Source organism: Kwoniella shivajii, chromosome 11 (genome assembly GCF_035658355.1).
Source record: "Kwoniella shivajii chromosome 11, complete sequence".
Lineage (NCBI taxonomy): Eukaryota > Fungi > Basidiomycota > Tremellomycetes > Tremellales > Cryptococcaceae > Kwoniella > Kwoniella shivajii.
Window position 1 is genome coordinate 87,332 of NC_085918.1, and position 27,325 is coordinate 114,656.

General features: G+C 44.9%; 12 protein-coding genes across 12 annotated transcripts; 4 read left to right on the forward strand and 8 right to left on the reverse strand.

The window, feature by feature from the left end:
• Positions 1-223: 223 nt before the first annotated feature.
• IL334_007476 (uncharacterized protein) lies at positions 224-2,940 on the forward strand (the record flags this gene model as incomplete). The annotated part of the gene is made up of 10 exons (XM_062939166.1): positions 224-272; positions 361-439; positions 502-543; positions 607-628; positions 694-945; positions 1,017-1,208; positions 1,273-2,358; positions 2,419-2,718; positions 2,791-2,850; positions 2,914-2,940. The coding sequence occupies 10 exons, from the start codon at positions 224-226 to the stop codon at positions 2,938-2,940; spliced, it is 2,109 nt and encodes a 702-aa protein (XP_062795217.1).
• A 474-nt stretch (positions 2,941-3,414) lies between these two features.
• IL334_007477 (uncharacterized protein) lies at positions 3,415-6,107 on the reverse strand (the record flags this gene model as incomplete). The annotated part of the gene is made up of 16 exons (XM_062939167.1): positions 3,415-3,568; positions 3,659-3,797; positions 3,878-3,901; positions 3,971-4,075; positions 4,228-4,371; positions 4,452-4,553; positions 4,647-4,831; positions 4,906-4,941; positions 5,006-5,036; positions 5,098-5,219; positions 5,275-5,323; positions 5,371-5,415; positions 5,479-5,631; positions 5,700-5,719; positions 5,787-5,888; positions 5,947-6,107. 16 exons carry the CDS (start codon positions 6,105-6,107, stop codon positions 3,415-3,417), a joined length of 1,572 nt encoding a protein of 523 aa, XP_062795218.1.
• Positions 6,108-7,609: 1,502 nt separating this feature from the next.
• Positions 7,610-9,645, forward strand: IL334_007478 (uncharacterized protein; the record flags this gene model as incomplete). The annotated part of the gene is made up of 9 exons (XM_062939168.1): positions 7,610-7,850; positions 7,914-7,932; positions 7,985-8,169; positions 8,244-8,374; positions 8,433-8,491; positions 8,564-8,785; positions 8,857-9,098; positions 9,177-9,337; positions 9,397-9,645. The coding sequence occupies 9 exons, from the start codon at positions 7,610-7,612 to the stop codon at positions 9,643-9,645; spliced, it is 1,509 nt and encodes a 502-aa protein (XP_062795219.1).
• Positions 9,646-9,817: 172 nt separating this feature from the next.
• On the reverse strand, positions 9,818-11,252 carry IL334_007479 (uncharacterized protein; the record flags this gene model as incomplete). The annotated part of the gene is made up of 5 exons (XM_062939169.1): positions 9,818-9,880; positions 9,936-10,275; positions 10,341-10,553; positions 10,606-10,855; positions 10,910-11,252. 5 exons carry the CDS (start codon positions 11,250-11,252, stop codon positions 9,818-9,820), a joined length of 1,209 nt encoding a protein of 402 aa, XP_062795220.1.
• A 557-nt stretch (positions 11,253-11,809) lies between these two features.
• Positions 11,810-13,644, forward strand: IL334_007480 (uncharacterized protein; the record flags this gene model as incomplete). Its single annotated transcript, XM_062939170.1, has 6 exons — positions 11,810-12,023; positions 12,084-12,209; positions 12,277-12,524; positions 12,576-12,813; positions 12,867-12,971; positions 13,040-13,644. The coding sequence occupies 6 exons, from the start codon at positions 11,810-11,812 to the stop codon at positions 13,642-13,644; spliced, it is 1,536 nt and encodes a 511-aa protein (XP_062795221.1).
• Positions 13,645-13,867: 223 nt separating this feature from the next.
• On the reverse strand, positions 13,868-15,503 carry IL334_007481 (uncharacterized protein; the record flags this gene model as incomplete). Its single annotated transcript, XM_062939171.1, has 5 exons — positions 13,868-13,991; positions 14,057-14,805; positions 14,864-15,094; positions 15,215-15,385; positions 15,450-15,503. 5 exons carry the CDS (start codon positions 15,501-15,503, stop codon positions 13,868-13,870), a joined length of 1,329 nt encoding a protein of 442 aa, XP_062795222.1.
• A 500-nt stretch (positions 15,504-16,003) lies between these two features.
• IL334_007482 (uncharacterized protein) lies at positions 16,004-17,042 on the reverse strand (the record flags this gene model as incomplete). Its single annotated transcript, XM_062939172.1, has 2 exons — positions 16,004-16,322; positions 16,375-17,042. 2 exons carry the CDS (start codon positions 17,040-17,042, stop codon positions 16,004-16,006), a joined length of 987 nt encoding a protein of 328 aa, XP_062795223.1.
• Positions 17,043-18,072: 1,030 nt separating this feature from the next.
• Positions 18,073-19,851, reverse strand: IL334_007483 (uncharacterized protein; the record flags this gene model as incomplete). Its single annotated transcript, XM_062939173.1, has 2 exons — positions 18,073-18,126; positions 18,181-19,851. 2 exons carry the CDS (start codon positions 19,849-19,851, stop codon positions 18,073-18,075), a joined length of 1,725 nt encoding a protein of 574 aa, XP_062795224.1.
• Positions 19,852-20,661: 810 nt separating this feature from the next.
• Positions 20,662-22,547, reverse strand: IL334_007484 (uncharacterized protein; the record flags this gene model as incomplete). The annotated part of the gene is made up of 7 exons (XM_062939174.1): positions 20,662-20,828; positions 20,882-21,179; positions 21,475-21,670; positions 21,722-22,016; positions 22,065-22,232; positions 22,285-22,316; positions 22,372-22,547. The coding sequence occupies 7 exons, from the start codon at positions 22,545-22,547 to the stop codon at positions 20,662-20,664; spliced, it is 1,332 nt and encodes a 443-aa protein (XP_062795225.1).
• A 584-nt stretch (positions 22,548-23,131) lies between these two features.
• IL334_007485 (uncharacterized protein) lies at positions 23,132-24,554 on the reverse strand (the record flags this gene model as incomplete). The annotated part of the gene is made up of 5 exons (XM_062939175.1): positions 23,132-23,376; positions 23,435-23,900; positions 23,956-24,078; positions 24,133-24,258; positions 24,309-24,554. 5 exons carry the CDS (start codon positions 24,552-24,554, stop codon positions 23,132-23,134), a joined length of 1,206 nt encoding a protein of 401 aa, XP_062795226.1.
• A 454-nt stretch (positions 24,555-25,008) lies between these two features.
• Positions 25,009-25,599, forward strand: IL334_007486 (uncharacterized protein; the record flags this gene model as incomplete). Its single annotated transcript, XM_062939176.1, has 5 exons — positions 25,009-25,060; positions 25,116-25,189; positions 25,243-25,318; positions 25,382-25,434; positions 25,504-25,599. The coding sequence occupies 5 exons, from the start codon at positions 25,009-25,011 to the stop codon at positions 25,597-25,599; spliced, it is 351 nt and encodes a 116-aa protein (XP_062795227.1).
• A 623-nt stretch (positions 25,600-26,222) lies between these two features.
• On the reverse strand, positions 26,223-27,170 carry IL334_007487 (uncharacterized protein; the record flags this gene model as incomplete). The annotated part of the gene is made up of 3 exons (XM_062939177.1): positions 26,223-26,727; positions 26,805-26,956; positions 27,015-27,170. The coding sequence occupies 3 exons, from the start codon at positions 27,168-27,170 to the stop codon at positions 26,223-26,225; spliced, it is 813 nt and encodes a 270-aa protein (XP_062795228.1).
• Positions 27,171-27,325: the final 155 nt, after the last annotated feature.

Genomic DNA, 27,325 nt, shown 5'->3' on the forward strand with positions numbered 1-27,325 from the left:
TGTTGATTCCCCCGGTCTTACTGAAATCTGATGGAATGGAAATCAGACTTTGCCCCTCTTCTGCCCAAGTATTACCTAATCAAGTATCCCCTACGAGTACGAGTCTATCACTTTGCAACCAGATGAGAAGCCCTCTGAAAGATAAGGGACAACCAGAACTCCAAGATTGTACCACTTCAATGTGCATACACGATCGTCATCATCTTCCGTGAGAACATTCAAGATGCCTGCCGTGGAGAAACCAGTAGCGAAAAGGAAGAAACCGTTATCGTGTGAGTGATAATCATCCCGAAACCCCTCTCAAGGTTTGGTGGCAATTATGCGTAACTTGCTTATGTGATATGATTCAAAACCGTCTAGGTGCGGAATGTCGACGATTGAAACTCAAATGCGAATTGGTCTTCCCTTGTGCTCACTGTGTCAAAAGAGGTCTGGCGAGGTGAGTGTCAAGATTTGATGCAGCTGAGAAAGACGTTGATGTGGTCGTTGGTCTCATGGTAGCATCTGTCCTGAAGGCGAGTTGGTCAATGGTTCCCGCAGAACGTAAGTATCATATCTATCATATATCCTTCACAATGATTGAACTGAACCGTCTTGATACCATAGTAAGATTCTAGCGAGTACAGAAGTGAGTGTCCATCAGCTGAGAATCCATCACATATGGTCATTAATCATTCATATTTGCCATTGCAGGATCTGCACAAACGAATTGCAGCGTTAGAAGAAGCGTTGAAAGTAGCAACTTCTTCAAGACATCCTTTACTGGAAGATAGCTTATATGCCAATCGAAAGGAAATCAAAAGCAGAAGTCCACCGTTACAGACTCCAAATCCGGGTACATCTTCACCGCCTGATAGTTTACCTAGTGTCAGTCATTTGACTCTAAACGAAAATGATCCTCATCGGTCAAGGTATTATGGAGCGGCAGGAAGTGTTTATCTATCCGTGAGTTGACAGAATCAGTCCATGTTGTGCTACATATTAACATTTCCACTACTCGTCTTTCAATGTTGCAGAAGCATGTAAAACAAGAACCTCCCGAAACATCCCCTGTCGGTTCATCCAATCAATACGACCTTGCTTCCTCCTTGGACTATTCCGATTTTTTCCCTCCGTACACTGGTCTTCGTCCAGACATCAAGGATATCATTGCAAACTACCTGCCTCCTCCTGAAGTCACCATCAGCTTGGCGGATACTTATTACCGAGTAAGCTAAACATCCTGTCGCTGTCACTGTAGCACATACTGATAGCCTTTTGCTTTTCCACTAGACTTATGGTTGGGTCACTAATATCGTTCAACGGGATATATGGGATCATAACTTGTTCCCATATCTTTATCAAGATCCAGCATTAGTGAGACCTCAACACCTCGCATTGAGTCTACTGGTTTTATCAGTGGGTGCATTGATGGATCTTTCCCGACCTCCACATAATGATCTCGCAAGAAACTGTTTCAATGGTGCTCGAGCCTGCCTATCACTCGATCCATCTCATTCAATGACGTTTTGTCAGTGTATCTACTTGTACGGAACCTATATCATGAATGGAGGAACGCAAACCACGGGTGGAGATGCGTTTTGGCCTTTATTAAGAATGGCTATGGGAATATGTGAATCGATCGGATTACATCGTGATGGATCTTTATGGAATTTAGATGGAGTCATGGAACGAAGGATAGTATTTTGGGAAATACATGGTTTGGACGTCTTGCAATCCGTCTCTCTAGGAAGAGGACAGTGTATAAGTGATTGGAATATCGACGTTCAAATTCCATTCGCCAATGACGATACAGGATATCATTATCGATCATATATCCTGACTAAAATATGGTCGCAAATCAATGAAAAACAAGTCAGAATAAAACCATGGATATATTCCGAAGTACATGAAATCGATCGACAAATCTCTGCGTTTCAAGATGATTTACCATATCATCTTTCACCCGTGGTACCACCTTCACCTGACGATTTGACAGATCCGATAAAACACAAAGAGGCTTATCAACGAAACATGTTATTGCTATATATCAACGAAGCAAGGTTGACTTTACATCGAGGTTGGTGCATTAGGGCATTAAGAGAATCACCTATTGAACCGTTGTCAAGTCCATTGAAACAATCCTATTTGACTTGCTTAGAAGCTTGTAGAGCTATCATTTCGTTAGTGAGAAATATGGTGGTACTTCAAGGTCAACTTATACACAGAAGGTGGCATTTCTTCTTCCACCTATTTGGCGCTTGTGTTTGTCTAGCAGCTGCTGTCATTCGTGCTCCAGCATCAAGCTTGGCGAGAACTATACTGGCAGAATTAGAAAGCGGTGTAGCCTTGTTCAAGATGACCGACAGGGAAGAACTGGTAAGTGATACATATCACTACTGTGGCTATGTATGAATTGACATTTGTTCTGGTTCACAGGTCACAGTTGACAGATTGAGAGACAAAGCAGTCAGAGCGTTACATAATGCAGGTCGTTTACCTGATGATCAAGATCACGAAGGAGAGGGAGAAACGGAAGATCTAGATCTTTTAGGCGCAGGCGTTACTATAACTAGAACAGGAACGACGACAACTACGACGACAATGCCTAACGTATCTCGATCTGGCTTCAAGTCTGATTTATTCACGCAACCACTACATTTGCCTTTAGTAGATCAAATAGACACCAACACGGCCGATTTTAGCAATCAAGAATTCACAGATGTAATGTCTAATATCGTAAGTCTACAATACTACTACCTTATCCAGAATGGTAGACTAATCCATTCGGTCTTTTTCCACGCTACTTAGGTGGACGAACAAAATCTGAATTCTGTCAATTGGGAATGGAACGATTTCGATATGGATGCTGTAAGTTGCACAATCACTCATCGTCCCGAAATACCTTGAAGCTAATACAACACATCGATACAGTTCTTGCATGAGATTGGGGTCCTATAGTTGGCTGTCCCAACCATGAGTCCTTTGCTTTGGGAACCGATTGTGAAATTATTGTTGTATTACGGACTGCTGGTGGACGGTATTTGTTAGGGTAAACCAGATTGTATGTATAATCATTAACACACGACGTCTCTGATTTATTTAATGTTTGCACTTGCTTGCGGATCAGTGTCTTCCGTTCTATTTCATTTCTCACTGCTTGCACTCAGGTGACGTAGTTATTCTCATACATTTCAGTGACAACCATCCGTTTTACTACTACTTTATATACTTTATGAGAACAACTATTGTAACCAAAAACCCCTCGATCGCTCTTGAGTGCAAATTTCCAAATCACATACCGCAACTAACAATAATAGGGCAGAGTCTTTCACTTTTCCGCTTTGAGGTATAATAACGAGTAAGGGAATGAATTGAACGATATTTTTTTCACTTTAACACATGAGAATCATGCCTAAATTGAAAAAAAAAACTTTAATTTCGAAGAGTAGGAACGGTTTGAACGTTGGTTGTGACCATATCCTTCTCAATACCGTTCATATCGTCTTCAGCTTTAGCTTCAGTGGTGTAATACTCTGCTGCCATATTTTCTTCATGAGTCTCTTGAGCAATTCGATAGTTTCTAGGTCTATATTAAAGATATTTTTTGATTAAGCGATGATTCCAACTTTGATCAAGGTAGAAAAGGTGAAACTGAGAGAAAGGGTAATAAACATACCTGACTATTTTGATATCGTATATTCTCAATGAGACGATGACAAGACCACAAGTAATCCAGAGTGCTACACATACTGGCCATCCGTATAGATAATGAGGCGCTTGTTTAGTAGGCCAAATCAAAACGTTTGACCAAGCATCTATAATCATTATCGATACATATCAGCTGATTTCACATGAGAGACCGAGAGGTCAATCGATGATTCAATATTACACTCACTGACGGCGTAATACATGCTGATACCTACCGTGTTCGCCAGGTTTTAGCACAGTATCAAATGACAGGAAGACGGTACACGATGTGAACACTTACAAATACCAATGATCAAAGCTCTTTGCTCAGCATCTCGAGGTAACATATCGGACATCCATGACCAAAGAGGAGGTCCACTTGATGTACAGAAGTAAAGACTGAAATCTGTTTTTCGTTTCAATTACGAAGCTTATCAGCATCAGGAAAAGATCTCCAGATTCATATGAATGGAATTGTGGCTTGATATTATGTCGATGTCGGCAATAAGGGGAGGACCACATTTGTTGGAACAGAAACCAGAAGAAACTGGTACTCACAACTGAAGTATTTGGCACCATCCGGAATTTTCCAAATTGCCATCATGATAGCAGAAGGTGAACCGAGAATGCAGATAATGAGTAAAATGAGCCAACGAGTTTTGAAGAAATCTGAACTGAAAGCGAACAACCAAACGGCGGTCACTGCAACAAATCAGAAACCGAGAGGTCAGAGGTTTGTAGCAAAACCAAATTGGTATGATACTGCTTCGTCAAGGACTTACCTTGCATCGCGAAACCACCTAATGGAATAGCATTCAAAGCGCTCACACCCCAAAGTTTATTTCCATTAGCATCTTTCAAGGATTTCAACCATAATTGGAAGTCTGATAATTTTTCACACTCAAATCAGCTTACTATAGTCATAGCGATTTATTCGTATCCCGCAATGGTGACGAAAGAGAGAGAATGTGACTTACAGCTGTTTCCAGAAGGCGCAATCAACATTCCGACATAAATATAAATCAAACAGTACAATATAGGATTTTTCAATGTCCTAAAGAGGGTCTTGAAGTTAATCGGATTGGGCGATTCTCGGGTGTATCTTGCAAGTCTTTCACGAGCGATTTCCATATCTGAATCATTAAGCCAAAATGCTCGAGGGCTAAGTTACAGTAATGTTCGATCAGTCCTCGTGCCTTGCGCGATGGGGTATGTGGAAAAGGAATATTGACGTACTTTGGGTTGTTTGGGAAATCAGGAATCATGAATGGTCTGATGGCACACGACTGGTCAGCGAAACAACACAGAGAAATCAAGCAAAAATGGATAAACAAACCCTGCAAGAGCGACAATAATTGTCATAATACCTGTATGTATGTGTTCATCGATCAGCCTTGTTATCCTGTTGTTATTAGATCACACACTTACAGTTGATGATGAAAGTCCATTGCCAACCAGCTATACCTGATCTACCTTCCAAGCTCTCATGAATCGCAGTTTGCATAGCACCTGACATCATTCCTCCAAAAGCTTGACAGGAGTGGTAGAAACTGTCAATTTGAGATGTCAGTCTTCTCATATACTACCATGCATCAATATACGTACCCAATTCTTTTGGCCATTTCAGTAGGTGTGTACCAGGTCACTAATCGATCTGTCAGCAGCAAATTCGTACAAGTGACAGCTGACTTGGGTACTGACTGAGAAGGGTGACAGTTCCAGGGTAAGCAGATGACTCAGCGATACCTGTCCATAATAGTCAGTGAGCGTATCCTCCAGCAAGTTTCCCGTGATCGAAAGCCGACCCACCAATGAAAGCTCTTATAGCATAGATTGATTTCGCATTTTTGCAAGCTGCAATACAGCCAGTAAGGATACCCCAAAAAAGTTCTAAACCAGGGAGCCAAAGGGAGGGTCTAATTCTAGTGATCATCACTTGAGAAGGGATGAGGAACAAGCAATCTACATCGTTCAATAGTGTCAATATCAAGCGCCTCATCCAATAGTAATGATGTAGGTTTTTCACTTACAGCCAACATTGAAATATGTTCTACGAGAATGTACAACATCGTCAGCCGTTTAGTGGGATATCCACCTTGCAGAACAGGTTTACTTACGTGAAGTAATTCAACTCATTTCCGTGTAAATTCAACGCTTCACTCATACCGGAAACGTACGCGGTGTTAATATTGGTCTGATCGATGTATTTGATGACTTGACTACAATCATTGCGTCTTTTGAGTCCTGTAATCACATGTAGGAAAGACATTGACTCACGATATACAACCAAAGGTCAAGAGGAAGAGATCGAGTTTCATCAAAAACCGTTTCTCCTCTTTAGTCTTGACATGACCGATAGAAGCTTGAGGATCCAATCCTCGTTTAGCTAATTCTTCTGGATCGTGATTGATATCATCTTTATTCTTATTCCAAATCATTTTGTCTCTTTATTGTCCTGCTAGATGGAAGAAGACTAATGAAAAAGGTGGTGGGTCACACTATTAAGCCGCCTGTCTATATATACCTTGATTCAGAGTTTACTGGGGCAGAAGCAAGATAAGGTCTTGGGAGATAGGATACCGTGTCTCAGAGCAGAAGATCTGCATTTTCCGCTATACCGGCAATTATGGGTGGAGAAGATCTACTTGATACCGTTTTGAATACCGATTGTGCTGTCAACGTCAAGTGTACCAGGATATTCTCTTGGGAGCAAGTCTTGGCGAGGACACTGCTGGATATACCGCTACTCCACTGAGTTGTAACAATCACAAGGCCATTCTTCATAGTCCGACAAAACGGGAAAATATCAACTTTTGTTCACCCTCAGGAACTTAAACCCCTGACTCATCATGGCCGCGATCCAAGAGGGTTTGGTTTTCTCTGGCTTTCCTACGTGATGGTGGTCGCGATAAGGTTAAATGAAAATCTCACGGATTTTAAGGGGAAACAACTAGGAACTGTCGGGATGGTATATCCGAAAGAATATTTCTTTTCACTGCCGTTTCTCTCTTGTTCTTGTTTAGCTTGGATGCCATAAGAGATCTCCTTTCGCATCGTATCAGCATATCACAATCCACTTGATTGGTTGGGCCGGGGAATCCTTCCATGTCACTGTTATCTCGAATCTTTCCTCCCATACCATAAGCAGGTCCCGGAACGCCGATAAACTGATTCAAAAAGCCGTTTGTTTAAAGGGGTATGAAAGGATGACAATATTATAGCGCGGTAACCAGATTTTCAAGAGTGAATCCTTTCCTCTCTATCCTCTCTAACGTCAAATTAAGTCACCTGGTGTTCTTTCGCCGTCCAGCCTCCTTTCTCACCTTTGAGTCGACTTTCCTCGTTCTCGTGATGTACAACAGGTGACAATGGTGATGCTCTGCGGAACACAAAGTGCCGATAAGTACGCACTGGATCGTCAATCCCCATTTAGCACATCCAAACAGCCGACCCCACGGACAAGATAACTTATTTCTTGGGTTGTCCACTTTCCCGGTGTCGTCAAACTTACCCTAGAGCCTATGCGTCACTGACAGAGCTATATGAGGACACGGGATGATGATGCAGATCCAATGTTGCAACATCTGGGTCTCGTGTCAATTCATCCCATACTTAGGTCTAAGACTCGTATAACCTTTCAAGCTAGGCTGTTGAGCAGCATTCACTCTTTTACATGAGACAAGTCAGATTGGCATGAATGGATATTTACTCAGTAGACCTATCTTTGTCAGCGATTACGGTTAGATGGGGTGGATATGCACCACGCGTCCAGTTGGATCGGAAATAACCGGAAATGACCGAACCGTACGATATAAGGTATCATAAGTTATATATGGGATGGTGGTCGATGGTCATGACATTAATGTTGCCATAACAATGTTGATCAGTCGTCAGCGCAAGCATTATCGTTGATTCGTATTGACAGCGGCAGCAATACAATATGTCTACATTCCCTCAACCTTGGATCTCGACCGTGTCCCATTGGCAAGCTACCAATCGAGGACCGACATCATTGTATTTACATAACAGCGAGGCTGATTTGCCCACTACCGCGGATGTAGTCATCATCGGTGGTGGTATGATGGGCAGTGCTCTTTCGTACAATCTCACTAGACCAGGAGCATACGGAGATGGGAAGAAAATCGTTTGTGTAGAAGCTAAAGATGTCGCCAGCGGAGCTAGTAAGTGTAATTTCTTTCCTCGGGGGGTTATTTCTAATTGATTATCATTATTTCCCTATTCAGGCGGCAGGAATGGCGGTCAGTAAGTGCTTTCACCCTTTCTGCGAGGTAAATTGCTGAGTGATGCAGTGCAGTGTTGGACCATCAACATATTACGGATGGAATCTTCATCAACAACCTTATCCGTTGGGTTTAGGTTGTTCTGCTGAAGAAGCTACCAGGATTATGCAGAATGAACGAGATAATTTGGACTTGGTAGAATCTATCGTCAAAAAAGAAGATTTGGATGTCGATTTCTGGCGCGGTGAATTGATTGAAAGTGAGTAATAAACTTGAGATCCACGCACAAACACCAAAATGTGTACTGACAATCCGCTGTGTGCGCGTCTATAGCTCATCATTCGGCTGAAGAGACTGAAGAAAGCAAAAGACAATACGAAGCTTGGCTTCAAGCTAGAAAAGATTACGGATTTACCAGCGATCACGATACGAGATTCGTTGATGAGCGAACTGAAGCGACAGAAGTAGGTAAAGACGGGTGTTCGGTATACATGAAGAAAGCTGACACTGACGTGAAAATAGCTTTCTCGCTTCAAAGGCGTGACCTCAATCCACATACGTCCAGCAGGAAGCGTTCATTCGTGAGTACATTCCTGCAGCCAATATTTCAGTGTTGAGTAATTTTGTCATTTTTGGCTGATCGTTACAATTAGGCATAAACTCGCGACGGCGTTGATGCAATGTGCCATCGATTCCACTGCGGCAGACTTCTCCTTTTACTCTTGGACTCCAGTATCAGGGTTCCCGGAGGAAGTTGCTGGAGGAGATTGGCTAGTCAAAACGTCGAAAGGCAATATACAAGCTAAAAAAGTCATTCTTTGCACTAATGCTCATACTCCAAATTTCTTCCCCAAAGACGATCCTCTGCATACTCAGTAAGCTTATCAGGATCTCGTATGGCTTGTTGAATGACACAGCTAAAGTTAACAAATCAATACATTCTTAGTATCCAACCAAAACGTAGTCATTGTGCTTTGATTACCCCTCCACCCACTTACTCGGGAGCTCAAGCATTGAAAAACACCTATAATATGAGTGACGATCATTACCTTGTTCAAACACCAATGGGAGGAATCGTTATCGGAGGGGGACTTCCAGGTCTGGTCCGAGATGACAAGTTCAAGGCTGAGGATTCCTTTGGTCAAATTGACGATAGTGAAGCTGGTATCGATCCTGCTTACAAAGAACGTAAGTCATGGTGTCTTATAGTTTGAGAAAGATCGCTCATAACGGCTGATTGGGTCATTCTCCTTGTGTGACCTGCAGACTACAACAACTATCTCAAAGATAACTTTATTGGCTGGGGACCAGAAGGCTATGGCGAAGGACTAACAAGAATCTGGGTTGGTATTCTCAGTACAGTCAAAGATGGAGTTCCCCTTGTAGGAGAGGTTCCAGGAAAGAAAGGTGTTTTGTTGAACGCAGGTGTAAGTCTTCCGCCTATCTCATGTATAGCGCCAAAGGCTAATTGCGATCGCCATCTCAGTTTGCTGGTCATGGAATGTCCCGAATATTTACCGTTGCTCGAGCGTACGAGAATATCCTGAGAACTGGTACTTGGGATGAGAATCTTCTGCCGAGATCTTTCGAACTCACTTCAGAACGTCTACAAAGTGTTCTAAAAGCTCAACAAGCATTCGAAGCTAAGAATGGAACTGGGAAGATAACTGATAGCGAAGGTGTGATTTATGAGACCAAAACAACTGAGAAAGCGGGAAAGTGCGTTATCCAATAGATACTGCAACACCGGCGAATCAATGAAAGCTACTTTGCAACTTGTGTGTCAAAACAGGCAAGCTCTCCTTTACTTTACTTTACTTCTGTGGTGAACTTGGAACCGCAAGCCAAAGGTCTTTAGTGTGCTGTAATGTGATATATGATGTAAGATGCATTGAGTTGTAATGTCATCAGCCCGATATATCTACTATCAACCGAATAAACATCCGTATACAGTCCATGTAATCGACAATCTGAAGACACCATCAGCTTCGCCATGATCATATGCCTCGATTAAGAAGGACTTACTTCTACTCGCTCATCAGGCATAGTGTTGTATTTCCCACCGGGACCACAGACTATACCTTCCAATCCCAATTTTACATACAAATGTCCAGCATCTGATCCATAGAAACACTGAGGTGCCAATGCCCCTGTGGGTTGCTTTTTCCCTGGTCGCACTTTCTCATAGGCTTTATTCAGTCTTCTCACTATATACGCATCTTTCGGTACCTCAAAAGAAGGCATGCTGTCCCCACGTTCATTAAAAATCTCATATTTCAGGTCTGGGAAATTTCGTTGAGTTTCCATACAACTAATTTCTAAAGCAGTTTCGACGTCGATGCTTGTTTGTCCTGGACCAAAACGCCTAAATATCGAGTCAGAAAGTTCTGTCTCACGTTCTATTGCCTTATCAAGACAATATAGACCTACGCTGCACCACGAATAACAGCAAAATCGGCAACTTGTGGTGGTCTCCAATCAGCCATTTCGCGTCCTAATCCTGCTCTAACCACTCCAACATGACATCTATTACAAGCCGCCACATCTTCATTCTTCGCATTTCCGAATATCACCTTGTCCAGTCGAGGAATCAAGTCTGTCGCCGCGAGTAAAGCATCTGTACCTTCATCCCTTTTACTCATACTGATCCACCCGAATTAGCTGAGGCTCAAATTCGCCTGAAGCTCTCACTCACTGCCTTGTGATACCTGTCAACTCTATCCGGAAGATATGACTTTCGGCGTGCATAGTTATAGCCTTCAGGTCGCTTGGCTCACAGTTTACAAAGTAATCCACATTACAATATCCCTGTTCAATCAAAGCGACTGTTCCTGGACCTCCTTGTAATTCACCAACAACATGAGTGAGAGTCACATCTCCTTTTGGCTTCCATCCAGATGCCATCAATGTTCTAACAGCGCACAGATATGCAGCACAGCCAGCCTCTGTTACGGCGCAGTTAGCTTTGATTCTTCCTTGAACTTCACCGCCTCACTCACTCATATTTGACACGCCTATACCGTATATCATTCCGTTTTTAACGACACCTCCCCAAGGATCAACAGTCCAGCCTTCTGTCACCGGATTCGTATCTACATGACCATTGAATAGCAGGGATTTCCCACCACCGGTACCCTTCCATACACCAACAGCATTTTGTCTTTGACCGTTGTCGAATTTTCTGACTTCCGCTCGCAAACCAGCGGCCTCCATCAGCTCAGCCATGTAGGCTGTAGCTTCCAGTTCACCATCTGTCTTACTGTACGACTTGATGCGTATCAAGCCTTGCAGAGCCTCCAAGCACTGACTCTCGTTAGGCTCGGGGAAGCTAGAAATTGACATGATTTCAATCTGGCGATGGCTTTTTTGGGTGATTCGATATGGTCCAAGGGAAAACACGATACTCACTGTATGATTGGGAGCAATGTGAAGGTTAGGTGAGTCGGTCATCTGCGTTAAATGCGGTCTGGACACCGGGTTACAATTCATCGGACAAGCGCGTAATTGATTTTTGAGTTCGTCGCCGAACGAATTGCCCGTTCTTCTCGCTGCTCTCACTTGAAGCGCATGAACTAGCGCTAAAACAACCAACCACAATCCCAATATAGACGTGTAGCTGGGAGAATCCTCCATGATTCCCGAGCCTTATCGCTGTTAAACCCGAGTGGGTGAATCGGCAGCACATGAATCTCGTGCAATATGTCCGAATCAAAATCGAAAAATCCCAATTTAGGTAGATTTGGGTTAGTGGTATCCCATGCAGAGGTGAGTTGAGAGATAAGGTCTCGAGAAACTTCAAGTCTATAGAATAACTCCCGTCCTTCAACCTTTTTGGCAGGATTTCCCGCTTATCATAATTTCTAAAAACATAACGAATACCTTGACTGGTAGATCCAAAAATGCCATACGCTGACAACGAGAAATTGGAGCCTGCACCTGTGGCCACATTTGAGGCAGACGGCAAAGTTGATGATGGTTATGAAATATACGCCAAAAATGTCGAGATTCAAGGTCAGCGAACACCCGAAGAGCAAGCAATCTGGGAGAGAAAGAGTAAGAGGATAGCTACCAAGTTTGATATCTACCTTTTGTTTATGATGTGTTGTCTTGTCGGTGAGTCACCTTCGTTATAGATCTTATACGACTCATCTATTCTGATACAACATACCTTAGGTGTAAACTATATCGACAAAGCAGCTTTGGCATGGGCTGTACTTTTTGACTTGAAGAAAGATTTGGGTCTTGTGGGCAATCAGTATTCTTGGGTCTCATCTATGTTCTATTTCGGATATCTCGCTGGTGAGCTGATTATCCTCAATGACTGGTGTGTTCAACTCCATACTGAAAAAAACGCAATACAACCTAGGTCAAATACCTGCTTTTTATTGTACTGCCCGTCTTCCTCTTGCCAAAGTTATCAGCGCGACATGTATCATGTGGGGTGCTTTGATGCTTGGTACCATGGGCTGCAGAAACTTTCATGACATGATGGCGGTACGATTTTTGCTTGGTGTCACCGAAGCCCCATTAGTGCCATCATTGGTCAGCTACACTGCTCTATTTTATACACGAAAGGAGAACGCCGTCAGAACTCTGATTTGGGGTGCTATGCAGGTAGGTCAAACGTCCTATCAACAAAGTCAATTTGCTAACTTAGTTACGTAGGGTACTTTCTACCTTATCTTTACCTTGGTCGCCTACGGTCTTGGTCATATCAAGAATGACGGATTACATCAATGGGCTTGGATATATCTCGTCCTGGGACTCATATCAATCGCCTTGGGTGCAGGATGGCTTTTCTTACCTGATACCCCCATCAAAGCTCGTTTCTTGACTGAGGAAGAAAAGATCATTGCCGTTGAACGTGTTGCCGAGAACATGACTGGAACAAAGGGTTCATCTAGTGAGTTACATTCACTGAGTAGGTCGATAGAGGGCTAATAATTCTGGTTTTAGTTCAAGTTCATCAAGTCGTAGACGCCTTGAAGGATCCTATGTACTATCTCAGTCTACTCTACGTCTTCTTCGCAATGGTTCCCAACGGTCTCTCCAGTTTCAACAGTATGTTACGACTTTTAGATTCTTCTTATACGCTCATTGAGCTAATACGTGTCTTTCCTAATTGTCAGCTCTTGTAATCTCCTCATTCGGATTCAATCAATTCAACACTCTCCTCGCTGGATTGCCTTCTTCTATCGTCTCAGCCGGTAGTTTGCTTGCGTGGGGTATCGCTGCCAGGAAATACGGAGGTCTTCGTACCCTTGGTATGGTTCTACCACTCATCCCAGCTATAGCTGGCATAGCAGCTGTTTACGCCACTACACACGGTAACCATCCGAAGTGGGGAAGAGCTGTAGCTTATTGGCTTATCAACTCTTACGCTGTAACATGGCCTTTCTTCCAAGCTCATATTGGAGTTAATTTCGCTGGACACACAAAACGATCATTCATTTACGGTTCGGTTTTAGTCGTATTCGCCGCTGCCAATATCGTTGGACCATTCATTTTCCCTTCTGGATCCAGCAATTACTCTAAAGCATTGGCTATCATCCTTGTGTTCTTCTGTATCCAAGCCGTGATCGCTGTGATTATCCGTGTCTACATGATTATGAACAATCGGCGTAGAGATAGTCGATTCGGTGCCGTTGATAGACAAAGGGAGACTGAAGGTGCCCTGGAAGGTCTTTCAGACAAGACTGATCGAGAAAACACCAACTTCAGATACGTATACTAGAGTTTCAGGGAGGAAGTAGCGGTAGTCAGAGGATAAAATGAGGATAGAACAGGTTACTCAGGATTGTTATACGTTTGTTCGGGGTCATTGCCTTTGAAAGCGGTTATTTACTTGTCAATTGGATCTTCATAGTCTTCTCTCCTATTTGCGCTTGCAATGATGCTTCGTGACGGTATAATACATGCACAGATTCCGTATATAATTCCACCATCATGTTATTTACCTATTCTACAACACATAATTTGCTTCGTACTGGCACATTGTGGTCTGACTTCTCTGGGAATCCGGAAACCTTGACGCCCTTTCGGAATAGAACAGAATGAGACGATCCTCCAAAGTGGAACATACTAAGAACAGATATAACACATTATCATTATCAGCCCTGGATCATTGAGGGATTGGATGCACTTACCCAAGTTCATCACCCTTCTTGACATGTTGACCTTCTTTAACGGTAGTATCGCAAGTTGATACTTCTGTCATTCCGATACCGATGAAAGCCACAAGTCCGATTTTGGGGTTATCAGCTTCGATGAAGATGATAGCTCTAGTGGCTGTACATGAAAGATATTCTTGACTTGTGGTTTCACCACTGGGATCAGCGGACTGAGTAGCTGAGAAATCAACGAAAAGAGGTTCGCTGTAATAGGTTCCTTGTACTACGTAAGATTTCTTGATTGTACCAGATACCGGAGTGTGCCATCGATGATACGATAGTGCACTAAGGAAAGCCTGATATATCGTTCCTCCCACAAATTGTTCGGCCAAGTCGTCGAAGTGTAACATGTCAAGAACGGAGTAAGGTTGACCTTTGACCCAGAACTTGTCTCTTGCCTTTACGTCGTGGGCTACCTTGTACATCTTCGATTCACAACAATTAGCGACCACGTCATCATTGTCCGGTTCAGCGATAGGTCTAGCTTCTTCTCGTGTGTGTCGGGTGAAGAAGTCATCCCATGATTTGTACCCGTAGTGCTTGGCTTTAGGATCGCATATGAAGATCTCTTCGAATTTGAGGTTTGTGCCGCGAGCCTTGTTTGCTACTTCCTCCAAGCTCGACAAACCGGTAGGTCCAAACCAACCTGTTTTATCATCTGAAAGGACGCTGGCAGATTCAGGGGAAGAAAGGAATTTACCCCAGACGTCTAAAACCTTCTTGAGCTGTGTTACAGAAGGGGGACATCAGCATTACTTATAGTTACATAGCAGTTTCGCTTACCATTTGATTGACAATTGGATCTTGGAAAACGCAGAAACCTGCTGATGTACCCATAGGCCAATCCAACAGTGCTTGTACTGGTACACCCACCATTCCGACTGCGTGACCCGCGTCAGTCCATCCAGGCGCTGTGGTGATTACATGGTTCATGAGTTTGAGGAGATGATCAAAATCTTGCACTTGGTTGTTTTCACCCGTTGGATCTTTCAAATACTCCTTGTTATCTGGAATCTGATCCGATGATCCTTTGTTAGCTGTTTGTCAAGCCTACGTGGATTGGAAAATAGTTCGAGTGGTTTCTCAAGTGGGTCTCTCCTTTTGATTCGTGCAATCAAGATCGTCTCAGCTCACCTGTTCGAACATAAGCCGGAACAACATGGACAATCGCGTATCTTTCTCTACGAGCTCCTTGAATTGGACCAACACAGGCTGCAAAGGCTTTGGGTTTTGGTTCACATACTCGACAGTGTCATTGAGGAATTTATGATGATGTCTTTTGTCTTGAGTTTTCCAAGCAGGAACCTGCAACGCGAGTATCAGATCAAATGCTCACAGGAAACGCAGAGGGAAAAGCAGGTTCGCTTACCGAGTGCATACGGTGTTCCTCAGGGATCATCTTGTTATCGAAAGTAGTGGACATGTTGATTTGTCAAAGAAAGACGAAGAAGTGCTTGACAAGAATGTAGAGTGCTACGATTGATTGCGACCGTTCCAATGCATCGTTTAAAAGGATTTCTCATTCAATCGTATCGAACAGTTCATGTATTAATAGATGTGACTCGTCATGGGATTCTGGCGAGATGCGATATATGATGTCATGCTAAATAACCCTGAGAGAATGATCCCTCTGTGCGGATTTAGCCCACATGCAATGCTATATTTACATATCTGAACCATTGGTAGATGCAATTCAGAAAGAATGCGAAAGAATCTACCTACAGACAAAATGACTGCGGCAATCGTGGGAACCGTCCAGACGTAGGTCACTTCCATAGAAGCTGGGATCGCATGCAAAAGAGAATCTTAATACGGGCCGTGCATGATATGTGCCTTGCTTCGCGGACCATTCTGAGTGACGACGATCTTCCCACTGACACTGACTACGGGCCCACTCACTCGCGCATCCTTAAATCGATTTCACTATGTCCCTTCTCCCTCGATGCGTTCCATCAGCATACCTTCTGCAGTTCGACCACCGTCTTCTGCTCTTCTTAGCTGTCCTTCTTCCAAGGTTTTTGATGCTAATTCATCACTTTCTCTGGCACGATCTGCAGAAGGTACAACAAACGTGGATTCTGGTGACCACCAATATATTGGATATCGGCGCCGACCAAGATTGTTGATAATCAATGCCCAGCCTATGATGAGTAGAGATGAAGCGAGAACAATGGGAATATAATGCCAGGATAAGGGAACAATGTGCATGTCGGTGGCCGCTGCAAGCGCAGTAGCCCCAGCTCTGGTCTATCGTCAGATGTATGGTACAACGAGATGCGACAGGAAAGACTCACGGTGGATGGACAATTCCCAGCATCAGAGTAACCAATAGTGTTACCGAAACGACTAATCCTCCATTAATAAATGTATTCCCATGAAAAGATGTATTCTCTAATAGATCCCTATATTCCTCATTCAAAGCGAAAAGTCTGGTTATAGCTGTACCGATTATAGCACCTGCTAAATTCCCCAAGATATGATTTCTAGGTTGAGCAAGTGGAGATTCTATAACCCCGTACAGCAGAACGGCAGCAGCCCCAAAGCTCGTAACTGTCAACGGTGACTTATAGACATCTCTAAAAACTGTGTTTGTCGCGCATATGGCTTCTACGACGAGTATTCCACCTAATGATCCAATAAATGCGAATAGCCATACTTCGTATTTCAGCGGTATGTGGTTCAGCCAGCTGAAAGGAGGAAACGGTAGTGGGTCATATGGTGGCAAAGTCCCAGGTGCTCGATACCCAATGAAGCGGGAAAGCAAGAGAGGTAAACGTTCTCGGTAATCTTGTGAAAGAGTGAATCTTGATTGTGTGGGTGAGGTTGGTCGAGTCCGAGGTCCATGCGAAGGGTGTCTTATTCTGGCACGAGGATGTGGTGAAGGGTGAACAGTTGATTGAGACCAGCCCCTGGCCGAGGGAGAGCTGCCCGACGAGTCAAAACGAGTTTGTCGTTCACCCATGGCGACATTAGGTGGGCAGTGAGCAGATCAGCCCTAGAGTCTCAACTCGCGCCCCGGGACGAGTACTCAATTTGGTCAAATGGATTATGCAGCGAATTTGCATGAAATTTTGACAAGTAGCAACAGTGACTAGCCGTTCGCGCAGATCTCCGAAATATCATGCGATCGTCCCTTTACGTGGCAATACTGTAGCAGCACTATCACAACCGGCTTCTGCAAAGTATGCCAGAATGACGAGGCTGTTTTAAACGGCGAATGCAATGATTCAACATCATATGTTCGATAATGAAGAAATAATACAAGAGACGCCGCATTGATCGCAGATACAAAGTAAAGACTGAGAAATCCCAAAAGCACGATGATGTATCTCATTGAGCGAACGATTTAAAGAGGACAGATGAACAACGCATCGATGTTAAACCCTACCAGCGATCTATTTATACATAGGTCTACTGTAAATTCATGAGGACACCGATCCGTGCACAGATCTCATGCACCCGCCAATATTGGGAGTGACAAGTGAAACGATGTGAAAGCTTAAATCCAAGCGTCCAGCTCCTGATGGGCTGTATCGATTCAGTAAAGACCAATGAAGGATCAGTGTGCATACTGCCGTTTCAGGCCTAAAATTCTTAGTTGATTGTTGCGCATCTACTGTTATGTTATGTATTGGCCCGTCCGGCAGGAGTGGCGTTTCATCACATGCCCTCTCCATGTAGAGTTTACACTTCAAATGCCAAGGTTATCTCTAATCTTGATCATTTTTTATCATCGCACCGCAGAATAGACTTCGATATTTTCTCCTTCCAATACCATTTTAGGTAGAGTTGTAGATTCGGTGTGGACTGGGAGGGCACAGTACGAATAAATGAGTCCAAGTCCGTTAGGATCGTCCATCTATGCACATATGCAGCGTTTGGAGATAGCCAGCGTTTGGAGATAGCTCGACGACGTCAAACTCGTTTTCATCATGGGCATGATCGATATACAAAGGCGGTGTCACTATGCTTCTAAATGTGGCGATTCTTCCTTACAGGTTCTCATCGTCTCCATCACAACATAAACCATTTGCGTGCTTAGATTGCTTTGATGATTATCAATCAGCTAAATTACCAAACTGTGAAACCGAAAAACTCACCTTTTCACTCGCACAATAACAAGACGAATCAATCGGAACGTCCACCACCGCCAATGCAATTGCTAGCTGCTTTTCGATTAATCTAGCTTCCATATCCCTCCCGAGTTTTTTCAAGCATTTGTGGTACCCGTAAAGTGCCCACACATTGTTAGGATGTTGACAAGCTCGAGGAAGACTGCCATTTATACCAAGATCCTCTTCATACACCACGGCAGCTTCTTCCACTTCACCTTGTTCCAACAAGAGAGCCGCCAAAGCATGTCGAACAGGTTGCATCCATCCCCAGGGTTCCGCATAAATTAGGTTGTCATACCTCTTGACAGCTTCTCGAAGTGATGAGAAAGCAGAATCGTAATTGCCCATTCGATAAGCGATTTCTCCGCTCAACATTGGAACACCAACAGCCAGAATGTCCAAACAACTGTTAGGATAGATCATCCGGGAAGATGGAACAAGCTTGATTGCTTCCAGATAGAGATGCTGCTGCTTTTCAGCTTCTTCGATTCTCCCGGTTGCGGCATATGCGATACCTTTGGCGTAATGTAAAGTTGCGGTGAGCACGCAATAAAGTTGAGAATCTTCAGGCAATTCTGTCGATATTATTTCTTCCCATTTGCCGAATCGTACTAGGACATGAGGACGCACCGACAAGAAATATTCTAACCAATCTGCCATTGGAGGTGATTCGACTCTTAATACATCATAAGACAATGAATTTTCCATTCCGTCCACTGCTCTCATAGCTTCGCCGAATTGTCCGCAATGCATAGCGGCAAAGACGATCGTGTGATAATCGTGTACTCGATAGAATGTGTATAATCCTAAATCACCTGACTCTTTACGATATTTTTCATCGGCAATAACTGCATCCCAATTGGATGCAATAGCTCTGCGGTAATGTCCAACTAAAATGTCGATATGTGATGGCATATGTGTGAGATGACCACCGTCAGGTGAGAGGTTCCGAAGTAAATCTCCAGGAACTAATCCGAGTTCAGGCGTAGGTGACATTTCGATGTAATGGATGTATAAGTGAAGGATGCCGATATGATTTGATCCAGGAAGGGTAGCGAGAGCTTTGTTGAGGATAGCTTCCACTTCAAGAGTACGTGAATTGGGTGCTGGTAAACCTGTAGCGATATCCCACAAAGCCCAAGGGGTAAGATTCATAAGAGCATCTGCAGTGAGAGCGGCGACATCGATATCATCCGGGAACCGATTATAGACGTCCACCATGGCATTTGCGTAGCTCACATTCCATTCGTCAGGGGTTCTACTATCCCTATTCTCTGGAAACCTCTTCCCTATCGCTCCAAGCAAAGCTGTCTCTACGTCCGTTCCGACCTTTATTTTCAATCCTTCTTCTATCGCCAAATGACACTTTTCCACCGTTCTCTTGATATCTTCTTCGTCAAAGACCTCCCATGGCTTATTATAGTTCGGTCCCAAAGAGTATGCCAGACCCCAATATGCAGCTGGACAATTTAAATCATGCGCGAGCACTTGTTCAAAACAGAACACTGCAGCAGCATGATTGAATCCGTAAACCCATCTCAGACCACGGTTGAACCATTCTTGAGCGTCGGCAGAGGTGGTGGTAATCTGTCGGGTGAGGGTACCCAGGTCGTAATACGATCTATCGACGGGGATGGGAGCAGGAAGAGATATCATTGTGGTCTGCTCAAAGCTCGAATACCGGCCCTAAAATTCCTCATGTGACTGTGCATGTCAGATTGGTTGTCACGGTCGAGTGACATAGACGATAGAATGAAAGGATTATATGCTTCCTGTTGATGAATGCGAAAAGATCGGAAAATGATGTGACGCGGTGAATTGCCGATGAGGCGGTATTACGGAATCAGAAGGACTAGGTTCCACTCCACGGCATATTGATCTTCTTGGTGCATCGGTCAATTGGAACTGGGGAACCGTGGCGGGATGCCAGTATGCGAACAGCTCCATACAAATCGACCATGTCACCAAACATGCCAAGCAGGTTTACTTGTCAGGCCCGCGCCGTCGGCCCTATCTACATCAGAATAAGTTACATCTGGGTTTAGTCAGGTTGGCCGAATCGCAAGATACACGCGCATTCAGGCAGGGTGAAAAGTACAGCATTAACATACGTTGATAAAGGTGACAGTCATTCACTCATCCACGCGCACCTCCTGTCATGCCATGACGTATCTTGACGCTTCGATTTATTGTTGCATGTCATCTGATGTACGCGCTGACCATTGTGATTGGGGAGGATATTCATCTGGACAACGGTGCATGTCAAAGTACAAATGGAATATACCGTCATCAGTACAGCTCGGTCCGTTGGACGCTAGGCAGAGGCATGTCTTGTCACTTTATTACTCTCATTACCGAGCTCAGATATCTCCCTCAATCTTGTACAATAATCCCTGTATCACTTTGGAGATCCCTTCACAACGTGCTACTTTACACATCCTCGATACTTCATGACCCATGACAAATCTAGTAACCCTCGTAACGCCAACCCATATTGACTTGCTCCTGAGTGATGCCGAATCTAGTGGCTTTGGCAACTTGCTCAGGCGTTCCATCGAGAAGCTTGTTTTGGCGGATGATGTAGAATTTGTACGCGGTGATAGTAATCATGAAGACGATGGCAGCGGCGGTGACTATATTTCTGTCAGCGCTTACAAATTACGGAGCCCTGATAGAGTGTACTCACGTGCACCGAAGGCAGCGTAGTAATGCGGTCCAGCGTACCAGAGATAGCTCGACCAGATATTGGAGACACCACCGATGGAGTTAAGCATAGCGACAGCGGCGGCACGCTTGGCGACCGGACGAGGCATATGGTTATTGACGGTCTTGTAAAGGAGGAGTTGGGATCCAACCGAGGTCCAAGGCATGAACATCATGGCAGTATAAAGACCACCAGTGTTTCTTGTCGTCATTGGTATGATGTAGCAAGGGATCGACAAGGCGAGAGTGCCCATAATGAACGGATAGATACGGCCAGTACGCTAATCAGATCAGTACACATCATAGAGGCATTCACTTACGTCACTGAAAGTGGTGAGAAGCACGTAAACGACAGCAGCGAAAACTGAAATACGTTAGCTTTTTTCCGGCGGGCGTTGCACTCACTGTAAGGAGGGGCAGTGAGAAGCAAAGTGTTGGTCGAGTTGTATCCAAGAGTTTTGACGATGGTGGGGAAGAAGTTGGCAATAGAACCTTGCACTTGCCCCATCATGTTGCAGAAGATCATAACGTAGACCTAAAGGATATCAGCTTATGCCGTTCCTGATTCCGACCTACCTTTGGGTCTTTCAAGGCTGCACGGAAGCCGGCCCAAGTACCCGTATCCTCACTACCCTCACCAGCTCCGGCTTCCTTTTCGATCCGCCAGACTGCAAGGTCACGCTCAATAGGCTTGAGCATCCGAGCATTGTAAGGAAACTCGGGAAGGAAGAGAGCAGAAATACCACCGATACCGATGGTAGCAACACCCTCGCTAAGAAAAGATCAGTATGACTTCGATCATATGTTTTGTATGACCACTCACACAATGAAAAGCCATCGCCAACCAGCGATGCCATGTACGCCGTTTAGCTTAAGAACACCGGCAGCAATCAGGCCGCCGAAGGCATTGCCCATCTGTTGACCGATGTAGAGGATACCAATCCGAGTCGCGAATTCACGCTTGACGTACCAAGCGCTCATAAGATAGATGACACCAGGGAAGAAAACGGCCTCGGCCATACCCAAGATGACACGGACCACCAAAAGTGTAGCATACGAGTGAACTGCAGCTGTGCAAGCACTGATCGTACCCCACAAGATACAAGCGCCGCAGATATCTGCGCGAGTCAGTTGAGTGTATAAGCCCGTGAGCTAAGGCAACTTACAAAGACCAGGTCTGGGGATACTTGAGACGATAAGGTTGCTAGGAATCTGGAAGGGCAAATATCCAACAAAGAGGATGGCAATAGCAGTGGCGAACTGCTGTGTGGTCATGTTAAGATCGGTGAGGATGCCTTGCAGTTTGGCGGCCGATAAATTCTGCCTATCGATATCTATAAGTGGCATTAGCTCATATACCGATGTATTTGCCTAATGTTTCCTTACAGTTCAGGACGTAGAGGGTACAGATGATAGGCCTGAACAGTATACATGTCAGCAACGGTCAGAGGGAGAACAAAACTTGACACCAACATGATGACGAAATCGGCTTTGCGCACGATTTTGCGCTCCATTACTTTCAACTCATCCTCAGAGAGGCCGGCAAGGCTTTCAGGAAGTGGTCGGGTCTCGTATCGAACGTCTTCGACATCGACATTTAACTGGTGGTCCTTCTGCTCGACATCGGTCTCGTAGACTTGGTTGCTCATCTTGAATTGTAGCAAAAGAGTGATGCTTTCCAAGAGCGAGAACTGTCAGTGTCACCTCCGCCATATATATATGTGTGTATTGGGCGGGGTTCAAGCTGCTTGCTCACTATCTTGAAATCTCAGCAGCATGGTTCGTCAGCAGTTGCTGGCGATAAGGTGTGAGCAGGCTGACGTCCTCTAAAAGGGAGGAGCTCCTCCAAACTCAATTTTGTTGATACCGGTCCAAGGCGCGCCGGACGTTTCGCGAGCTCCTCCTAAAGCTCAGTCTCCGTTCACAGCCAATCAGAACACAGACAAATCCCCCAGATACCGTTAGATTTGCTGCGAATGCCGTATCGCTAATACTGGATCGACGCAATTGCCGTCAAAAACCGTAATCTTCAAAGCACTTCATAGCAACGGCATCTGATAGTCATTGTTCTATACTTTCGGCATGTCACCCCAATCCCCCAATCACGAGAAGCCATCAACATTCTGCGACCAGCGTTTTCACTTTGTTTCATACAGATGCACCAGGTCACACAGATTGGTATTTCGCGAAAGAGATGCATACAAGTATAAATGATCAAAGAGGCTTATATAATCTACACAGGCAAAAACACTTTGACACCGTAGTATTCCCGAGTCTGCATCAGCTTACCGTTCACCAGAACCTGGTGTACACCGACACGATTGTGCTTTGTATCTGATGGGTCAGTTGCTTGAGCTATCTGAATTTCTCGCCATTGTTGGTTGGTAGGTGGTGGCACTCCCAGATCCATCACTCGCTTGAACTCTTTGTAAACACCTTGCTCTTCCACACAACCTTCCCGTTGGATCAGAGGGGAGGCTAGCATTCAGTGTGAGCGTTCCAACTTCAAACAGCGAGGTTGGTTTGTACGACTTACCTTCAGCTGGCGTCATGCGGATACCGCCCACAGAGCTCTCAAACATGACAATAGACAATCGCTCTTCATGCGCTTGATCTGCGGGTGGTTTGTAGACTCTGTGCCTAGTGGCTTTGAAGTGTCCACCAGAGACGATTTCTAGAGTCTCTCCAATGTTGATAACAAGCGCTCCCGGGTGGTATGGGACATAAACCCACTCCTCTGCTTGAGTCCAGATCTGTAGGCAGGAGATGGGAACGGAGAACAGAAGAGTGGTAAGACCAAAATCGGTATGACCGTGCATCTTAATGCCAACGGCAGCGTCCTCGATGTCCTTCTTCACTGGTTGGAACAAAGCGTGACGAAAGTATCCTTCACCCGTTGGTGAGCCGTGCGACTGTACATTATCCCACAAGTAATTGTCGGGAAGCTCAAGGACCCGGGAGAACAGAGTCAGGAGGCGTCGATTCACCGAGTTGTGCAAGTACTTTATGGCCAAATCAGCCATGGACCACTTATGGCCGAGCATAACTCCCACTCACCTCAGCAAATGCTCGGATCTCGTCCATAAAAGGGAGGATACATTTAGGGATCAGGCCGTAGTCTTCCCATTCTTTTGCATACCAATTAAACTGTGATATACCGTCCTCTGGTCCCTTGTGACGCTGTAATAAAGGAGATTGGTCAGAACTGTTCACGGATATGGCTTGTCAACGTACCTTGAAGCCATAAGGGTGTTTGTATCCAGCCCATCGTCCGGTATCGGGGTGAAAGAGCAGCTTTTCTTTGTCCTCGGCGGAGATATTCTTGTGCAGGTGGTTGGCAAGTGAGAACTGTCGATGCAGCTACATGAAAGCTTCAGCTCGGACTACTTCGATAAATGGGTGCAACTCACTTGCTCGATAGTGACACCGTAGTTCTCCAAAAACAAGAACCCATCCTCACGAATGGCCCGCTTGACCTGTTCGACGAGGGCAGCTTGAGCTTTTGGATCTGGCGAATCTAGTTGCGACAGGTCAATGGACTGCAGAGTCGCAAAGTTATGCGTCTCTTTCGTGACCGGAGGAGGGACCCAGTCTGGCACCGAGGGTTTTCCCGGTGCATCAGCGGATGGGGGATTGAAAGGTTCTGAAAAGGACATGATGTTGAGTCGAGAAAAGTGTGATTATCGAATCATCAGCAGAATCTGAATTTACAGACTTGATATTATATCTTCATCATTTCTGAGTCGGACGTCGCCAAACGGTCTGACCTCCTCAATCATTAACTAACCGCGTGGAAAGGAGGAGCAGCGATAAGCATAGCTCCCCACTTGGGGTATCACCTCAACCTAATGTTTCTGCCAATTTCTTAAAATCGGCTAGCGGGAGGAGCAGGCTGGGAGGAGCAACCAAATAACCTGCACCTCCCGGTAACTCCTTTCGGCCTCCACCTTGTGCGATCCGAAGTGGATGTCAATGCTATCCTGACTCATGTATATTGCAAGCAGAGGATAAATAAGTTGCGTCTGTTTCTGCATTCATCAATCAACCCGTACACAATACTTCAATCACCTTCTTACCGTTCAAAAAGTAGTAACATTACCATTTGTCACCATGTCTCGCGAGCTCGTATTCTCTGAAAAATTCCCACAAAAACCCCACAATTGTGAGTTATCTCCTTTATTGCTGGTTCTCCCGCTGAGACTTGTCGATTCTACCAGGTCCCGCCGTCAAAGTCCCGGGATTGATTTTCTGTGCTGGTCAGACCGCTACTGGTGAGATCAAGCAAGCAACTGTGAGTCGAATCAAAGTCATCCAGTAGAGATGGAGTTAATCAAGTGTTTTTAGACCACAGTCTTGCAGAACTTGAAGGAGGTCCTGGAGCTTGGTGGATCCTCGCTGGACAAGGTCGTCAAATATAATGGTACGCAGTCGCCTTGACCCTACATCCACAATCTGATACCTAGCTGACATCTACCTGATGTAGTTCTCCTCCAAGACATGGGAGACTTCGCGGCTATGAACGAGGCTTACATTGCTGTAAGCATTTCCTTTCATCAGGTAGTCGCCCTGTGCGTCGCGCTGACTAGAATGACGTTCAATCGATAGTTCCTTCCTAAACCCATGCCCGCCCGTACATGTATCCAAGCAGGATGCTTACCAGGTGGCTCTACAATCGAGATTGAGTGCATTGCACAAGCTTAGATACGTAGTGTAGAATTTTTCCGATTGCATGATATCATTAAACACTGTATGCACGTATTTATTTCTACGAATGAGCGCATCTTATCGGCTGTGGGAGATTCATTCGCTCGAGGTACGCTTCCGTCAGGATTTTGCGGGCTTGGTCTCTGGCTGTACGATCGATATCAACTGGCTTAGGGACGCCTGGATTGCTTGACAGCAACTGTGTTGGCGATTCGAACCCGCACTAGCAGACCGTCAAGTGACCAACCAACTGGCTTGGATCTGCAATCCTCAAACCAGACTCAGCTCATCGCTTTGGTAACATCCCAACACTGAGATGCCTAGTCTATTTGACCGGCAATCTGAGCTGAAAACAATTATTAGTCGCCTTGTCGGTGGCCTTGTTGCCGTTGCTTGTACCGCAGAATCGGCAATCAACATCGCTCGGACAGCACTTTATCGAAGATGTTGGACGGCGTGCGGGAGTACCAAAAGAGGAAACAGATGCAGAGATAGTCAATATCGTATCAGAGTCTGACAATATGTGAAATGTTGTGTCATGCATAATATGCGGTCTTTGGAACACATCTAACGGCCTATAACACTACCCGGAAGCTATTATACACATCCTATGTCCTGGTCTACTTTCTAGCAATTTCAAGCTCTCCTATGTACCAATTTTGAATAGCCTTGGTATCACCCGTGATGGCAAGCATGTCGTAACCCTTCTCTTCAAACTCGGATTTGGCGAGAGTACCATTGTTGACCAGACGACCGGACCATTTTCCGTGCTTCTTCGCGGCGGCGACAATCTTTTCGATGGCAGAGATGAATTCGGGCTCGTCACCTTTTGCTGGAACGTAGCCAAGGACAGATTGAGCGAGATCGTTAGGGCCAATGAATACAAGATCAACTCCTGGCACAGCGGCGATTGTATCGACGTTCTCAACACCTTCCTTAGTTTCAATCTGCACGCATGTCAACAAGGTCTCGTTGGCCGTCTTCATGTATTCAGGTGTGGTAAGTCCATGACCGATGGCGGGGAAAGCTGAACCTTGACCTCGAAGACCGAGAGGAGGGAATTTAGAGTATCGCACGACTGCCTCGGCTTCAGCAGCGTTGTTGACTTGAGGTACCATCAAACCGCTACGAGACCATATTAGCGAATATGCCCAGGGAAGAGGGATTATATGTCCTATACGATAATAGCGAACAAGACTCACTGTGCACCAGTATCTAATGCTCGCTTCAATATGTCTGATGACGTTCCTCGCACACGGATGAGAGGGCTGACACCAAGAGCTGAGATAGCCGCCACTGCGTCGTGCATAGATTCGTCGCCAATGTTACCGTGCTCACAATCCACGATAATACCCTAATTTCAATGTCAGGAACAATCGCTATTATCAAACAAATCCCAATTGCCGACTCACGTCTAGACCAGTAAGTGCTACGATTTGAGCCATACGGACCGAGGAGATAGCCATAAAAGTTAACAAGGGCTTCTCCCCGCTCTTCAGCTTGTTCAACAACCGGAGTCGAGGGTTAGAAACGGTGGTAGTGTGTGCGGTAGGGACTGACGAAGACATGTTGAATGAATATTTGAATCGGTGGGAGATTTTAGGTGATTTGGAATAGCAGCGATTTCATTCGTACCATCGTATATATATATATATATATATACATATATCGCATCTCAGTATGGATGCATTGGATTCTGTATAATAAAATGCATGACGCATAT